This window comes from Leuciscus leuciscus (genome assembly GCF_965113295.1).
Source record: "Leuciscus leuciscus genome assembly, chromosome: 10".
Taxonomy (NCBI): Eukaryota; Metazoa; Chordata; class Actinopteri; order Cypriniformes; family Leuciscidae; genus Leuciscus; species Leuciscus leuciscus.
This window is the reverse complement of record NC_138734.1, coordinates 13,548,807-13,566,959: the sequence shown is the minus strand read 5'-3', so window position 1 is coordinate 13,566,959 and position 18,153 is coordinate 13,548,807. Positions and strand designations below refer to the sequence as shown.

Here is an 18,153-nt window from a genome sequence, read left to right as displayed (position 1 = left end):
ACTACTACATACATACTGGGGGGGTGGTGGTGGCGCAATGGATAAGACACATGCCTTTGGTGTGAGAGACCCGGGTTCGAATCCACTGTGAGACACCAATGTGTCCCCAAGCAAGACACTTAACCCCTAGTTGCTCCAGAGGCGTGCGACCTCTGACATATATAGCAATTGTAAGTCGCTTTGGATAAAAGTGTCAGCTAAATGAATAAATGTAAATGTAAACAAACTCTGCCCATGATAAAAGAAGAACAGATGTATCCACAATCTGACTTACTAATTGCTGAACTGACGCAGACTGATATACATATGTTGCTGATGTGGGTGATTGTATGGAAGGTTCACAAAAGTACCATAAAATCTGGCTGGGCAGAATGAATTTGCCTCAAAGGCTCTCAATTGGGGAATGCTACATTTTCATTTTTTACCATAGATTTACTTTGGAAATACGTGGGGTGCTGCTGAACTTGGGAGGGCAGTGGCGGGCACCTGCTGCCCCTTTTGGTATGCCCATTACATAGCCTACCTTCCAGCCAAAGTTATAAGGTACATTTTTATATAAAAAAACTCAATTTACGACTAAAAATAGTCTAGAATAGGTTTAAGTTTACATAAAGCTGTCTTCAAGTGGATGAATATTTTGCCCCACCATTTATATATATATATATATATATATATATATATATATATATATATATATATATATATATATATATATATATATATATATATATATATATAATTAACATTTGTTCGCTTTGCTTACCATCATGGATTTATTCTATCCAAAGAGCTTGCAATGCAATGTGGGATTGAACTCTTCACAGTGGATACAATACCTACCAAAAGTAGGTCTTTTTGGAGCCTAATTATTCATACCTTTTGGAGTCCTGCCATTTCAAATCAAGAACACACCTCCTTTCAAATATTTATGGAGGCAGCTCACTATCGGTTTTTTTTAAGAGTGACTATTTTCTTCACAAGATCAGGACATAAAAACAAAATAAATAAAAAACTGTAATTTAACAGATGGCTTGTGGCCTAACAGCACAAGTGCAAAACAAACTGAAACAGTGGAGGCATTTCTCACCATTACTCTTTTTCGTATCTTCCTTTGTGAGTTTCTGCTGTGTTGTGGCTTTTTGCACACTCAAGCCCTTTCCCGAGACCTCCTTCACCGATTCGCTGCTGATGACGGAACCGTCCTCACTTGGCAACCTACTGCAAGTAACCATAGCAACAAGGAGCAGTGGTGAGTCTTTGCATGTGTAAAATGTCATTTTCTTTGTCTGCATCATCATTTCATACACACACATATAAATGCAACGACACATTATCAAACACACACACACACACACACACACACACATACTTATTGCCACATTCTGAGTGGTTTTGAGATATTCAGCTTCAAAGTTTTTGCATTCCATTCGACTTTGAAGATAGAACATTTTTGTTGTTCTAAAAAAGTCCCAAAATGTACACACAAAAAAAAAAAAACATCACATAATGTAAATAAGTTATCACTGAATAAGAATTTGTGAATAACAAAATTGAGAAAAATGTCAGACAGAACCTTAATACTTCCAAGGAGACATCAAAAACTAGAGCTAAAAGAACAGTAGCTTTAGTAGCTGTGCTAAAGCTTGAACTATATGAATAGTATAGTGTTGATGTTTTGATTTTGAAGATTCCACAGACTTCTTAATATATTTCGTTTTTATATTTTAGAATCATAAAAAAATACAAATAATGACATATTGCATGCTGTAATATATTAAGGAAATGCTATAGTACTAGAAAAGCCTTATTTTATAGCCAGTTGATGGTATGTATGTATCTATGTATTTAGTGAAAATGGAGAAAGTGTAACATTGGCATTTATTTTTTTATTTCTGTTCTTGTTGGTGTCTGGTTATCTGTTTATTAGTTCAGTTTAGTCTTCCTCCGCCCCTGCCTGTTTGTTTCTATGATTACATATTGATTAGTTAGTTCTGTTCAGGGGCTCGTTCTTCGTACGTTGCTTATTACATCCGAGATCAAATGACACATCCAAGATAATATCATCGTGCTAATCATGATCTGGCTAACTCGGTTCTTCGAACCTCTTCGAATCCGGATAGGATTAGTATCGCTGGATTGAGTTATCCGAGATAATTGCGCGTTCATGCGCTGGGTTAAAAGGGGACATGTATCGATAGTAGAAACATTGATCAGCAACGCTGCTATTGGCTGCTCAGCGTGGCCAAAGAGCGCGCTCAGTTTTTCTCCGCAGCAGAGCAAGAACTAATAGTCGAAGTTTATTCGGAATTTTAATGTTTTAATGCAAAACGCCAGGGAACACCTCAAAGTCTGCAAAAGCCAGGAGAGAGGGCTGGCAAAAAGTAGCAGACAATTTAAATCCGTTAGAAGTGGCCATGTTAGATGTTTTTTATCACTTATTAGCCTATATTTTTGTATTTGAATAATTGCATAATTACTCACCACACTAGAACATGGGAACAAACAAAAGTGAAGTACAAAAATATTCTACATAATGGTAATTTTTTTGTTATATTATAGTCTCTTTTATAAAAGACACTGTTAAATAAATGGTTGGCTGTTTATAAAAGCAACCAAGAAAAAGGCTGAGCAAAAAAAAAAAAAAGAAGAAAAGATCTTAGTAGCCTACACTGTAAAATAATTTTTGCTGCATTAAATTAAGGCCGTATAGTCATTTCAACTGTTAAATCTTGAGTAATGATGAATTGCTTTGACTTGTGAAAGTGAAAACTAATAAACTTATATTAATGTAAAAATATTTTTCCAGAGTGTAGTTCATATAATGACATTGTGTTTTCCTCTTTTGTGCACTTTTACATAATACACCAACACTTGTATCTGTTCCCAAGAAATTGGTGGCTGAAATATGTGCAGTAAGTGGACATTTTTTTTATAACTTTCCAAAGGAAAGAAAGTATAAGACTTTGTAATGTCCTTTTTTTTTTTTGGCAATGTTGTGTAATATGGCACATGCAGCAATGTCACAGGCCCTGTCAGGTGTGCAAACCTCAGTCTTATCAGACACTGAAATCTTCCCTTTAGTTAGCCAAAGTTCATTTCATTGTGTGCCCTTGTCCTGGCTACTGCATTGTAACTGGTTTGGGTCAGGGAATGGGGTCATAAAACACCTGTCTGCTGGCAGGAACATGTCATAATCACCTATGAAGAAATGCAGTTCTGTTAGGATCAGCATAAGTGCAGTGAGCTTGATATTTAATTGTGGAACTTTTCTTACCACTTTCAAATAATGTGCATAAATGTGAATCTCTGAAAATTCTTAAGTCATGCACAGATCCTGGCCATTTTGCTTTCACATTTGTGATATGGAAGATTTTAGTCAACTGACTTTTTTTATTTGATATAATATTATTAATCTGGAATATTAAGACTCCCAATAGTAACTGGGCTGCACATTTACATTGTGAACCCCCTTTCTGTTCACATAATCCCCTTCATTGAGGCCTTGATGGCAGTCTATGGAAGCCTATAGTCTATGGTACCAATCACATTAGTGAAGCCTGAGTGACATACTGTAATCGGCATGGTCATGATTGCATGATCTTCATAAAAAATGATAGCCAAAAAAAAAAAAAAAAAAAAAAAAAAAAACTGCTTTAAAAAAACTGCTTTACAACATTGGGTCTTAAAAACCTAAAACTGTTTTTTAAACCGCCAGGTTTAGCGCCAGGTAAACTCCGAATGACACGACAGACAGCACTTTCCATCAAGTTCTCTGCTCCAATAGTGTAAAGGAAAGAGCCACTCGCAAATAATCATAGGGCAATGCAAACAGTTTGTGCTGTAGTTAAAGCCCGACTCCGACAAGTCGAAAATAATGTGCGTTTCCAACAAATTAATAATGTAAACGACAATCTCACGAGTCACGAGAAAAAAAATTCAATCTCAGAAAGTGCACTATCGCGCTGCGCTGGACTTCCCGTATCAGCTCCGCTTATAAAGCTGCCATCTAATCCTGTTTACATGAAATAAGCCTGCACCCGAGCAGGTTCAAGTTTGCGCACCTGTTGCTATGACAGCAAGTCCAGGATGAGCGTCGAAGAACCAAACAATCCAAGATCATGCCAAATCGTCAACAATCAAATCCAGCTAACTGAGTTAGCGACGTACGAAGAACGGGCCCCAGGTGTGTCTCGTCTTATCTTGTTAGCTCTCCGGTTTGTTTGTGTATTTAAGCCCTGTGTCTAGTTCAGTCTTTGTCAGTTCTTAATGTTGTACTATGTTAGTCTGAGTTGTTGTGAGTTTATTTAATAAAGACTACTGGACATGGATCCTGCTTCCTCCTCTGCTTCAACCAACATGACAGAAAGGTTGTTGAGGGATCAGACTTCAACTTACAGACTATTAATATGCACATAGCTGTATGGTCAGTACAGACATTTTGAATAAAATAATCTTATTGCTGTGAGTATATGCTTATCCTATTTTGTGTTGGTTTTATAGAGATCGCAGAATAAAACAATTTAAAAAGAAGCATTTCTTTTCATGCTTCCTTCACTCTCTGTCCTCTTACTTAACTTTGTGATGATTGAGTATTTCAAAAAAGCCTAACTATTGAAATTGGAGAAATAGCTACTATAGTGTGTCCTTTAGAGACACTCATGTCAAAAGTTTGGAATAATTGTTTTTAATGTTTTTGAAAGACGTCTCTTATGCTCACCAAGGTTACATTTATTTGATCAAAACACAATAATTAATAATAACAGAGAGTGAGAACAAAGCACATATACTATAACACTAATGTAAGACAAATAACTAAGAAACCAGAAGGCTTAAATACACAGAGGATAGTCATAAACAGAAACAGGGTAAAGGTGTGTGACTAATCAGAAATAAATGAATGAACAAGAACACAGGCAAATACTATGAAAAAGAAAACTATGACTAGAAACTAAATAGAACAAGATAACGTGACATTGCAGATGGTCGGTGGGTCAAGGTGCAGCTGGAGACTCAGAAAGTCTGAGGCGGAGCCAGAGCAACGATTGACCAAGGTGGAGCCAGAGGGATGACAGAGCTGGGCTGGGCTGGGCTGGGCCGGGCCGGGCTGGGCCGGGCCGGGCCATTCATAATAAAAGAGACTTGGGGCTGGGCAGAGGCAATGGCAATGAAGGTGACTTGGAACTGGGCAGAATAAGCAGAGACTGAGATGACTTGGAACTGGACTGAACCATCAGAAACAAAGATGACTTGGGACTGGGTGGAAACAGCAAAGACGAAGACCACTTGGGACTAGGCTGAACCGACGACTTAGGACTAGGAATGTGGCCTCTGTTAATCGCTGGCTCTTCATTTGCGGCAGGATCGGGCACAGAATAAGCGGTGGGCTCTGGCGTGTCATCCATGGCAAGTGTGGCAAGCAGGTTGGGGCACGGTGGCGTGAGTTTTAATGAACGACACCTGCTCACCGCGAAGGAGCTCCAGAAGGATTAAATTATTGACAACAGTCAAGGACGAGAGAGGGCCTGGGGCCCGTTCTTCGTACGTTGCTTGAAACATCCGAGATCTAATGAGACATCCAAGATGATATCATCGTGGTAATCATGATCTGGCTAATTAGGTTCTTCGAACACACCTGCCGGTTATGATTAGTATAGCTGGATTGAGTTAGTGAGATAATTGCGCGTTCATGCGCTGGTTGAAAAGGGGATATGTATCGATAGTAGAAACATTGATCAGCAACGCTGCTATTGGCTGTTCAGCGTGGCCAAAGAGCGCGCTCAGTTTTTCTCCTCAGCAGAGCAAGAACTAATAGTCGAAGTTTATTCTGAATTTTAATGTTTAATTAAAACGCCAGCGAACACCTCAAAGTCTGCAAAAGCCAGGCGAGAGGGCTGGCAAAAAGTAGCAGACAATTTAAATCCGTTAGATGGGGCCATGTTAGATGTTTTTATCACTTATTAGCCTATATATTTGTATTTTAATAATTGCATAATTACTTTGTTCATTGTAATGTCAGAGTCACCACACTAGAACATGGGAACAAATAAAAGTGAAGTACAAAAATATTCTACATAATGGTAATTTTTAGTTAGCCTATATTATAGTCTCTTTTATAAAAGGCTGTCACGTTACACGTTCAGGAATTAGGACCCAAAAGCACTTCAAGATCAACAGTTCTTTAATGGAAATTAGGCAGGCTGCGTAGCTGTCAAACAGAATGTCTCTTGTTGTAGAAAATAGGATGAACTCAAAGTCTCTTAATAAATCAACTGAGGAACAGTCCCGCAAAGGTACTCAGCATTCAACTCAGCATTCAGCAGCATCAAATCAAACTGGGCTCGGGGTCCGTCTCTCGTCATCAGATGCAGAGTAGCTGGGCAGAGAAAAGCTTCAGCATTAAACAGTCCAGACAGCGCGTAGCTTCCAGAAACACGTGTACCAATACCGGACTTGGACAAGACAGGACAAGACAAGATTCTAGCAGGTAAGCTCCGTGACGTAAGAAACATTGACAATAATCTGGCAGAGGAAAATGGGAAAAGGGGTACTAGAAGTAGGAACGCTAATTAGAAGAAAGTGGAAGCAGGTGAGGAGATAGATTGAGGAAAGAGAAGAATGATGGAAAACAGCTGGCGTAGAATGAGCGTAATAGTAAGTGGGTGTGTCCGGGCGTGGTGTGTGTGAATGAAGAGCGAGCGTGTGTGTGTGTGGGTGTGTCAGAGAGAGATGAATGAATCAAAGAAACAAAAGCCACAAGGGGGAGACAGAGACAGGAGAGAATACCGGGATCATGACAGTACTCCCTCCTCAACGAGCGCCTCCTGGCGCTCCCGAGGATTGAGACTGGCGAGCGCGGTAGAAGTCCTCAATCAGCGAGCGGTCCAAGACGTTCCGGGAGGGGATCCAGCTCCTCTCCTCAGGCCCGTATCCCTCCCAGTCGACGAGGTACTGGTGGCCACGACCCCGTGGTCGGACATCAAGTAATTTATGTACGCGATAGACAGGACCTCCATCAACATGAATAGGAGGGGAAACCTGGCGAGGGGGGGCGCGGACGACGGGCTTGATGCACGAGACATGAAACACTGGATGGATGCGCCGGAGGTTGGGGGGCAATCTAAGCTTAACCGCGACAGGACTGATGATCTTGGAGATAGAATATGGCCCAATGAATTTAGGGGCCAACTTGCGGGAAGGAGATCGTAACGGAAGGTTAAGAGTGGAGAGCCATACCTTTTGTCCGCAGGTGTATCTAGGGCTCTTAGTACGACGACGATTAGCAGCACGACGAGTGCGAGAACGAGTATGACATAGTGCAGACCTCACCCTTCTCCAGGTCTTCTTACAACGCTGAATAAACGCCTCGACGGACGGGACATTGGTTTCGGTTTCTTGGGAAGGAAATAGAGGCGGTTGGTATCCAAGACAGCTGTGGAAGGGAGACAAGCCAGTGGCGGAGGACGGAGAAGAATTGTAAGCATACTCTGCCCATGGGAGTTGGTCTGCCCATGAGGAGGGGTTACGGAACGCGAGACTGCGGAGAATACGACCAATAACCTGATTAGCGCGCTCGGCCTGACCGTTAGTCTGCGGGTGAAAACCAGAGGACAGACTGGGTGAGGCACCGATCTGACGGCAAAATTCCTTCCAGAACAATGACGCAAATTGAGGTCCACGATCGGACACGACATCCGAGGGGAGTCCGTGAATTTTGAAAACATGATTCACGACAACTTGAGCGGTCTCTTTAGCGGACGGAAGCTTGGGAAGTGGAATGAAGTGAGCTGCTTTTGAAAAGCGGTCTATGACAGTGAGAATTACAGTGTTGTCTCTGGACACCGGCAGTCCAGTAATGAAATCCAACGCGATGTGCGACCACGGGCGAGAAGGAATGGGTAAGGGTCTAAGCAGACCAGCAGGTGGCGAATTACTAGGCTTGGTCTGAGCACAAATAGAACAGGCGGCCACAAATCGACGAATATCGCGCTCGCGGGTAGGCCACCAGAATTTCTGACGGATTACTGCAATGGTACCCCTGACTCCAGGATGGGCAAACAGCTTGGAGGAGTGACCCCATTGCATGACGGCTAAACGAGTGGAGACAGGAACAAAGAGTAGGTCTTGTGGGCATTGGCGAGGAATGATAACCCGAGAAAGAGCTCGTTTAACCATACGTTCGATTCCCCAGATGGAGGAGCCAACGATACAACCCTGTGGGAGGATCTCTTCCCTAACAGGGGTTCCCTCGGGGGAATCGAATTGGCGTGAGAGGGCGTCGGGCTTAACGTTCTTAGAGCCAGGGCGATACGAAATGGAAAAATCAAAACGATCGAAGAATAGGGACCAACGTGCCTGACGAGCATTAAGTCGTTTAGCAGATCGAATGTACTCGAGGTTTTTATGATCGGTCCAGACAATGAATGGGACAGGGGAACCCTCGAGCCAATGACGCCATTCCCCCAAGGCCAATCGGATGGCTAGAAGCTCACGATTACCAACGTCATAGTTTCGCTCGGACGGAGAGAGACGGTGAGAATAGAATGCGCACGGGTGAATCTTATCATCAGTGGATGAACGTTGTGAAAGAATGGCTCCAACGCCCACCTCTGATGCATCAACCTCCACGATAAATTGCTTGGAGGGATCGGGGGTCGCAAGAATGGGAGCTGACGTAAACAAGGATTTTAAACGATCAAAAGCGGACTGGGCTGAGTGCGTCCATTCAAAACATGACTTGACCGACGTGAGTGCGGTAAGGGGGGCGGCGACCTGGCTAAAGTTGCGGATAAATCTTCGATAAAAATTTGCAAAACCCAGGAAACGCTGTAGGGCGACTCGTGAGTCGGGAACCGGCCAATCAGTGACAGCACGAACCTTGGCAAGGTCCATGCTGACCCCGTCAGCAGAAATGACCGATCCTAAAAACGTGACAGACTGGGCATGAAAGGTACACTTCTCGGCCTTTACAAAAAGACGATTCTCCAACAACCGTTGGAGTACACGGCGTACGTGCTGTACGTGAACCTGGAGAGATGGGGAGAAGATTAATATGTCATCAATATAGACAAAAACAAAGATGTTTAACATATCTCTTAAAACGTCGTTGACCAGGGCTTGAAAAACTGAGGGAGCGTTGACGAGGCCGAACGGAAGAACCTTATATTCAAAGTGCCCGAGGGGGGTATTAAACGCGGTCTTCCACTCATCCCCCTCTCTTATACGCACCAAATGATACGCGTTACGCAGATCTAGTTTCGTGAAAACCTTTGCGCCCTGAAGGATCTCGAACGCCGATGACACAAGGGGAAGAGGGTAGCGGTTTTTGACCGTTATGTCATTGAGCCCACGATAATCTATACAAGGGCGCAAAGAGCCGTCTTTCTTTTTCACGAAAAAGAAACCTGCGCCAGCGGGGGAGGAGGACGGAACAATAGTTCCCGCGGCAAGAGACTCAGAGAGGTATTTCTCCAGGGCTTCGCGCTCTGGTGCGGACAACGAAAATAGTCTGCCCCGCGGCGGGGTCGTGCCAGGGAGGAGATCAATACAACAGTCATACGGGCGATGGGGAGGGAGAGAAGCGGCCCGTGAACGACTAAAGACCGCCCGCAGATCCAGGTACTCCTCCGGGACTCCAGACAAATCCCCTGGATCCTCCTGAAACACAGAAACAGAAGAGACAGGAGGAACAGCAGACACTAAACACTTCACATGACAAGATAACTTCCACGAGAGAATGGACCCCTTGCCCCAGTCAATATGTGGATTGTGTTCCACGAGCCAAGGATGGCCCAAAACAACAGGAGTGTAGGGCGAATGAAAAATAAAAAAGGTAATTGTCTCTCTGTGATTTCCAGAAATCGTGAGACTCACCGGAATGGTAGCGCGGCTGACTCTTTCCAGCTCGCTTCCGTCGAGGGCAAAAACAGGCGTACAGTCATTCAAATTAACTAAAGGAATGCCCTGTTCAATGGCCCAGGTCTCATCCAAAAAACTTGCCTCCGCTCCCGAATCGATTAGGGCTCGACAGGTAACCGAGGATCCCGACCATTGGAGAGTGGCAGGGAAGGTAGTGCGTGAACTTGGCGGAGGGACAAAAGCAGTAGTGCTCGCCAGAAGCCCTCTCCTTACTGACGAGCGTTGGCTTTTAACTTGCATGATGCTGCGAAATGACCGGCAGATCCGCAGTAAAGGCAGAGTCTGTTAATGATGCGACGCTCTCGTTCAGCCGTAGTGATGCGAATTCCTCCCAACTGCATGGGTTCGGGAGCCGAGCTGACAGAAGGAGTGATAGAAGAGACAGAGGGTGAGGCGAGCAGAGTCCTCTCCATGCCGCGTGCTCGACGCCGAAGCTCGAAACGTTTATCTATGCGGATGGCTTGGTCAATGAGAGAGTCAAGATGGGTCGGCATCTCACGGGAGAGGATCTCGTCCTTGATGTCTGTGTTAAGCCCCTCAATGAATCGAGCAACGAGCGCTGGCTCATTCCATCCGCAGGTAGTGGCGAGCGTACGAAACTCTATGGAAAAATCTGGAACTGACCGTTTGCCTTGACGGAGGGATGAGAGCAGGCGGGAGGCTTCAACGCCATGTGAAGAACGATCAAACACTCGAGTCATCTCCTCCTTGAATGTCGAGTAACAACTGGTGCAATCCGAGTCGGCGTTCCAGACCGCCGTTCCCCATTCACGAGCCCTCCCGGTGAGAAGAGAAACAACGTAGGCGATCCGGGTACGGTCCAGCGAATAGGTAAACGGCTGTAGAGTGAAAACCACCTCACATTGAGTAAGGAATGAACGGCATTCTGAAGGGTCGCCGGAGTAGCAGGGCGGATTGTTTATTCTGGGTTCTTGGGTTCCAGAGAAGCGAGGGTGAGGCTCCGAGCGAAGATCGTGGACCTGCTCCGAGAGATCCGACAGCTGACTCGCCAAGGATTCGACTGCTCGACGAGTAGTGGACAGCTCGTCCTATTGGCGGCCCAGCATGGCTCCCTGGAATTCCACCGCTGACTGGAAGGAATGATCAGTTGCTGGGTCCATAGCTGGCCAGATTATTCTGTCACGTTACACGTTCAGGAATTAGGACCCAAAAGCAATTCAAGATCAACAGTTCTTTAATGGAAATTAGGCAGGCTGCGTAGCTGTCAAACAGAATGTCTCTTGTTGTAGAAAATAGGATGAACTCAAAGTCTCTTAATAAATCAACTGAGGAACAGTCCCGCAAAGGTACTCAGCATTCAACTCAGCATTCAGCAGCATCAAATCAAACTGGGCTCGGGGTCCGTCTCTCGTCATCAGATGCAGAGTAGCTGGGCAGAGAAAAGCTTCAGCATTAAACAGTCCAGACAGCGCGTAGCTTCCAGAAACACGTGTACCAATACCGGACTTGGACAAGACAGGACAAGACAAGATTCTAGCAGGTAAGCTCCGTGACGTAAGAAACATTGACAATAATCTGTCAGAGGAAAATGGGAAAAGGGGTACTAGAAGTAGGAACGCTAATTAGAAGAAAGTGGAAGCAGGTGAGGAGATAGATTGAGGAAAGAGAAGAATGATGGAAAACAGCTGGCGTAGAATGAGCGTAATAGTAAGTGGGTGTGTCCGGGCGTGGTGTGTGTGAATGAAGAGCGAGCGTGTGTGTGTGGGGGTGTGTCAGAGAGAGATGAATGAATCAAAGAAACAAAAGCCACAAGGGGGAGACAGAGACAGGAGAGAGTACCGGGATCATGACAAAGGCACTGTTAAATAAATGGTTGTCTGTTTATAAAAACAACCAAGAAAAAGGCTGAGAAAAAAAGAAGAAAAGATCTTAGTAGCATACACTGTAAAATTATTTTTGCTGCATAAAAATTAAGGCCGTATAGTCATTTCAACTGTTAAATCTTGAGTAATGATGAATTGCTTTGACTTGAAAGTGAAAACTGATAAACTTATGTTAATGTAAAAATATTTTGCCATGAGTTATTGATCACATTTTTCCCGAGTGTAGTTCATTGTGTTTGACATTGTGTTTTCCTCTTTTGTGCACTTTTACATAATACACCAACACTTGTATCTGTTCCCAAGAAAGTGGTGGCTGAAATATGTGCAGTAAGTGGACATTTTCTAACTTTCCAAAGGAAAGAAAGTATAAGACTTTGTAATGTCTATTTGTTTCCATTGCACTGGACAGTGAATAAACCCTGTCAGATAACTGTCATATGGAGGAACTAGCCTACCTGCAAGTGCATAAATAACTTTACTTAATTTATACTTGTATGCTTTATGGCTGCAATATAAGTTGCAGGATTCCACATCTACAGAAAGGCCTACAGAAGAGTCTGCACAGACAGAGGAGACATAGGCCTATAGGTGGGCAGTGCATAGCCAACTTTTCCTTTTTATTTGTTGCATGAGGCATGTGTCTAATATCTCTTGTTGCAGGCACTTGACCACTGGCTTTTCTTTACAAAGAACAATTGAAATAAAACTCAAGGAACTAAGCATATTTGTCTTTTATTAAACATTTAATGAAAAGTTTTTTTTTTTTTTTGTGCAATGTTGTGTAATATGGCACATGCAACAATGTCACAGGCCCTGTCAGCTGTGCAACCCTCAGACTTTTCAGACACTGAAATCTTCACTTTAGCCAAAGTTCATTTCATTGTGTGCCCTTGTCCTGGCTAGAGCTGCATTGTAACTGGTTTGGGTCAGGGAATGGGGTCATAAAACACCTGTCTGCAGGCAGGAACATGTCATAATCACCTATGAAAAAATGCAGTTCTGTTAGGATCAGCATAAGTGTATGTAATACAGTGAGCTTGATATTTAATTGTGGAACTTTCCTTACCACTTTCAAATAATGTGCATAATGTGAATCTCTGAAAATTCTTAAGTCATGCACAGATCCTGGCCATTTTGCTTTCACATTTGTGATATGGAAGATTTTAGTCAACTGCCTTTTTTTATTTGATATAATATTACTAATGTGGAATATTAAGAATCACAATAGTAACTGGGCTGCACATTTACATTGTGAACCCCCTTTCTGTTCACATAATTCCCTTCATTGAGGCCTTGATGGCAGTCTATGGTCTACCTATAGTCTATGGTACCAGTCACGTTAGTGAAGCCTGAGTGACACATACTGTAATCGGCATGGTCATGATTGCATGATCTTCATAAAAAAATGATGATAGCCTAAAAAACTGCTTTAAAAAAAACTGCTTTACAACATTGGGTCTTAAGTGGCTTGGAAATGCCACAAAAAAACCCCTAAAACTGTTTTTTAAACCTAAAAGCGCCAGGTAAACTCCGAATGACACGACAGACACTTTCCATCAAGTTCTCCGCATCTCCAATAGTGTAAAGGAAAGAGCCACTCGCAAATAATCTTAGGGCAATGCAAACAGTTTGTGCTGTAGTTAAAGCCAGACTCCGACAAGTCGAACATAAATGTGCGTTTCCAACAAATTAATAATGTAAACGACAATCTCACGAGTCACGAGAAAAAATATATATCTCTGAAAGTGCACTATCGCGCTGCGCTGGACTTCCCGTATCAGCTCCGCTTATAAAGCTGCCATCTAATCCTGTTTACATGAAATAAGCCTGCTCGCGAGCAGGTTTAAGATTGTGCACCTGTTGCTATGACAGCAAGTCCAGGATGAGCGTCGAAGAACCAAACAATCCAAGATCATGCCAAATCGCCAACAATCAAATCCAGCTAACTGAGTTAGCGACGTACGAAGAACGGGCCCCAGGCCTGGAACATTTGTTGTTGTTGTTTTGTTATGTTTATATACGACAGTTGTCCGTGAGGGGCTGCCACTTTACTTTTGTTTTGTTGTTTGTTTATTTTGTGGGGGGTGCTGTGCAAGAGGGGACGGAGGAGTCACCACCGAACTGAATCGCATAGTGAATCGCATTCATTCGTCTGATGGTGCGAATTAGCCAGCGAGACAGGCTGGGGAGCCCTACCCAGGCCCCCAAGACCGTACAAGCCGGACCAGAGGGACCACAGACAGTGGGGCAGCAAAGTGGGGTGCAGGGACCCGACTCGGAAGGCAGAGCGTCCTGAAGTTGGGTCATACCGCCATCCACGCCCTCTTGGGACCCAGAGATAGAGGAAACTGCTCGTTTAGTTTGGGAACAGAAACAAAACTAAACAAAATATTCTTCACCCACCCTCCTCCGGGGAGAGAGTGAAGCGGTCACCATCTCCCTGTGAACGGCTCCACGCTGTGGCTTGGGTGTAAGCTGCTGCTAAGGCTGACCAGGAGCAGAGGGAGATGCAGGGATGAAGGGGGCGCCCTAAGCGACGAACAGGCGGGGGGCTGCAGCCAGCGGCAGGATGTGTCTTATCACCTCTGTCTGCTTCTGTGCAGCTGAAAACTGCTTGGTGAAGTTCTCAACTGCGTCGCCGAAGAGGCAGGCCTGGGAGATAGGGGAGTCGAGGAATCGATACTTTTCAGACTCCCTCATATCCATCAAGTTCAGCCAGAGATGGCATTCCTGGACCACCAAGGTGGACATCGTCTGACCGAGGGAGCGCGCAGTGACTTTCGTGGCACGCGAGGCGAGGTCTATCGCTGTGCACAGCTCCTGCATCAGCCCTCGATTAAAACTACCCTTGTGCAGCTCTTTAAGTGCCTTGGCTTGGTACACTTGCAGGAGAGCCATGGCGTGCAGGACGGAGGCAGCCTGTCCACGGAGACTGACTCTGTGGGTTAGCCCCCACTGTGATCCTCAGGTCATCCTGGCTATTCACCGAAGTAGCCCTCTTCCTTTCAGAAGATGAGTTAGATCGAGATATAGGCGAGGGGATTACTCGAGTCTCGACTGCAACACCGTGATGGTAATCTTCCCGCAGTGGGCACATGACTCATCCATGAAAGCTACCTCAGCGTGATTGACGCCCAGACACATGAGGCAACTACCGTGAGGCACTTGAAGTCTTCACTCTTGCATGACAGGATAGAGCAAGGAGCAGAAGAACCGCTCAGCTCCAAGCAAAAAGCTGAATGTGCGTTGCATCTGCTTCCATATTTATACCCATGCTGCGGGGAGGAGCGCGAGATGCAAATCTCGCACGGCAATGTGCATTGGCTTGTTTAGTTTACACTCGACAACAGTCCGCCGATCTCAGGCAAGATCCCAATTCGTCAGATCACTTCTGACGTAACGTAGCACGTGACTGACTGATAGGTAAAACAAGGCTGCATTCATTCTTTATCCTGTAATACAGTCAGTAAAATGAAACAAATCTTATTCTTATCATATAATGAATATTAATGTGAAAAAAATCATTCAAACTTTAAAAACAAAAGTTCATGAACCAATACCAAAATGTATTTAAAATAAATGCATTTCATACTAAGTATACTACAAATTCATTAACATTACTGACATATCACGTGAGACTTATTGGTATAAAAAAATATAATTAAACTTTATTTGGAGTACTTCTTTATTGCACAATGCACATTTCTTAATATTAGAGCTGTAGCGGTGCGTCGATGACGTCGACGCGTCGACGCCAAAATTACGTCGACGTCATATTTTTTGCGTCGACGCTTCTTTATTTATTATCTATTTATTTTTTTGCACCATTCCCGGAGGTACAGCTCGCCACACACACACGTCTCCTTTCTCTGCAGAATGCCACAAATCCGCTCAACCAATCACAGCGCACCATTCCACGCATTGTAAACAGTAACGGTGGCGCTCTGACACCCGGCATCCTAGTTTTCCTTATCTACTTTGCACTTTTTGATCAACAAACAAACAAAAAAAATAATACATTGATGAACCTGTGGTGGATTCTGCCGCAGGGAAGAAACGTAAGCCATCGAAATCTAATCATTTACGTGAGGAGATTAAGAAGATGAGGCACGCGGGAGGGAGAAATGCCGACTGATGCTTGTTCTCACACGACAGCGTCAAACTTCTGTCGAATGCTGACACGTTAACCCCAGGGGATCTTTTAAAAAACTTTCAATTCTTGTACTCAAAGTCAACGAAAACCGAGCAGGACCTAAGCCATTTTACAGCTGATCGCCGTCAAAAAAGAAGGTCGCCGTCGTTCAGAAGGTATTTCTAGCGATGGCTGATTGAATGTAGCCTATGTTTAGTCCAGATTAGTATTGACCGAGTTCAGAGGCTGTCATATGTGGATCAACTTACTTTGTTGTGTATTTTCAACAGTTTCAATGTGAAAATTAACTTTTATATTGATTCAATGGATTAATTGCATGAAAAAAAAAAGGATTTATCACATTTATACTATATTATTCAGAAGTAAACATTGTAGCTGACAGTGTGTTTATGTCAGAATGTTTATTTTTAAACCACAACCTTCTAAGTGCTTCTTTTACCAATATATTTAACATATCTTTTGCATTTGTCATCCAAACAACGTCAAACTTGGCTCTGCACTTACTCGTGCCCAGACAGCTGTCGAGTTTGAAATCCATCGGAGTAACGGCTCGACAGAGATATGCGAATAACAGACAGGATAAATAATTCCAATTAGTCGTTAGATTAGTCGACTAATCGATAAAATAATCGCCCGACTAATCGTTTAATTAATAATCGTTTACCCCAGCCCTACTTAATATTAAGCCTAAATGTGATTTATTATCAATAGTAGTAAGGATAGTATGATCTCTGTATAATATCAGTCTTGAAATACTAGATATTTAAAGTGTGCCTAAAGTGTACTTGCAATAGTTCCACTTTAGCACAATCAAATATACTTAAATATATATTTAATTGGACCTCAGCACTATTTCTGGATAACTAAAGTACATTAATTACAAAATTAGTTCCAATTTAGCAGACTTGAAGTATACCAATTTAGTATACCAAAAGTACAATTGCAGGGTTTTTATATTAAGTACGTAATTAGGGGTTCAAGCATGATGTTAAAATTATGATAGGAACTGACAAAAAAAATGAATTAAATCCAATAAATTTCACCCATGGATCATTTTGATGCTCTCACATGTTTGAAACGAACAATGATGGATTGTGATGAAATTTGTTTTGAATTGGGACTGGCGAATCCCCGTCCATACTGTCAATGACCATTCGCAAAGACCCGCCCACTTTAGTTACTGTTGCTATGTCTGACAAGCGACGCCACTCTCACACCACACCAAGTTCTCACGCAGTGAAAAATACATTGCGGATCAGAGAGGAGACTGCGCGCTGACAGACAAGTACTTTGGATATGAAACAAATGGCGCTTTTCCACTACACAGTGTAACACAGTGTACTTTTTTTTTCCACTGTGTAAAAGTTGTACCTGTACCTGCTTCCAGGTACTTTTTTTCGTACCACCTCCGGCGAGGTTCTAAGCGAGCTGAGGCGATACTAAAATGTGACATGAAAACACGGCAGACTGCTGACTGGTCAGAGAGAATCGTCACTATTCACTGCGTCATCATTGCACGCGCCAGACGGAGTATCCTGAATAAAAAACAGCAAAAACAAAAACATCCAAAAACAGCATACACTCGATTTCCTCCATTGTCCTGTGTGTGTGGCAGCGGATGTATCTCGCGTAGAAGATTAAGTCACAGCAGTTTCCTGCGGCGTCGCTATGACGACCAGGTACTATTGTGGAGGTACTATCTGCAATGGAAAAAGGAGCGAAAAGCGAGCCGAGCCGAGTCGAGTCGAGTTGAGCTGGTACTGGTAATGGAAAAGCGCCAAAAGTCTCACCTTTCAAATGTAGTCATTTTTTAGAGACATTTAAACAATAAATACTGTTTTGTGACTCTTTAAAGCGACACTATGTAACTTTTCAACCTTCATAATATATTTCCAAGATCCTTGTGATGGTACATCGACTTACAATAGGTTGAATGACACGTCTGCCATAGCCTGACAGGGTCTGTATCGCTTTTACTGGCACTATGTAACTTCGGTGTTCGGGTAGTAACCAGAGCACAAAAAGAACTACAAAATTCGACTGCTTTACGGCATACGTCACTTCCCCCACCACTTCGTCAAATTTGGACGTGAGAGGCCAACCAGCGTTTGTTTTCGGCTTTCGTGCGTATGTTTTTGTCATGGGGGTTGTTTACACCTGGCCACTTCATGCATTTTCTCAGATCGGATAGCTATCCGATCGTGAATAGTCCAGGTTTAAATGCCCTCCGAAACGCATTTG

General features: G+C 43.4%; 1 protein-coding gene across 3 annotated transcripts in view; it reads right to left on the bottom strand.

The window, feature by feature from the left end:
• Positions 1–18,153, bottom strand: part of kiaa1549lb (KIAA1549-like b) — a 181,105-nt gene that overhangs the window by 62,221 nt on the left and 100,731 nt on the right. For all 3 annotated transcript variants that reach the window (XM_082182860.1, XM_082182861.1, XM_082182859.1), the window contains one exon: positions 1,088–1,218. In XM_082182860.1, coding sequence (XP_082038986.1) covers positions 1,088–1,218 — 131 coding nt within the window. The remainder of the gene's footprint in view (positions 1–1,087; positions 1,219–18,153) is intronic.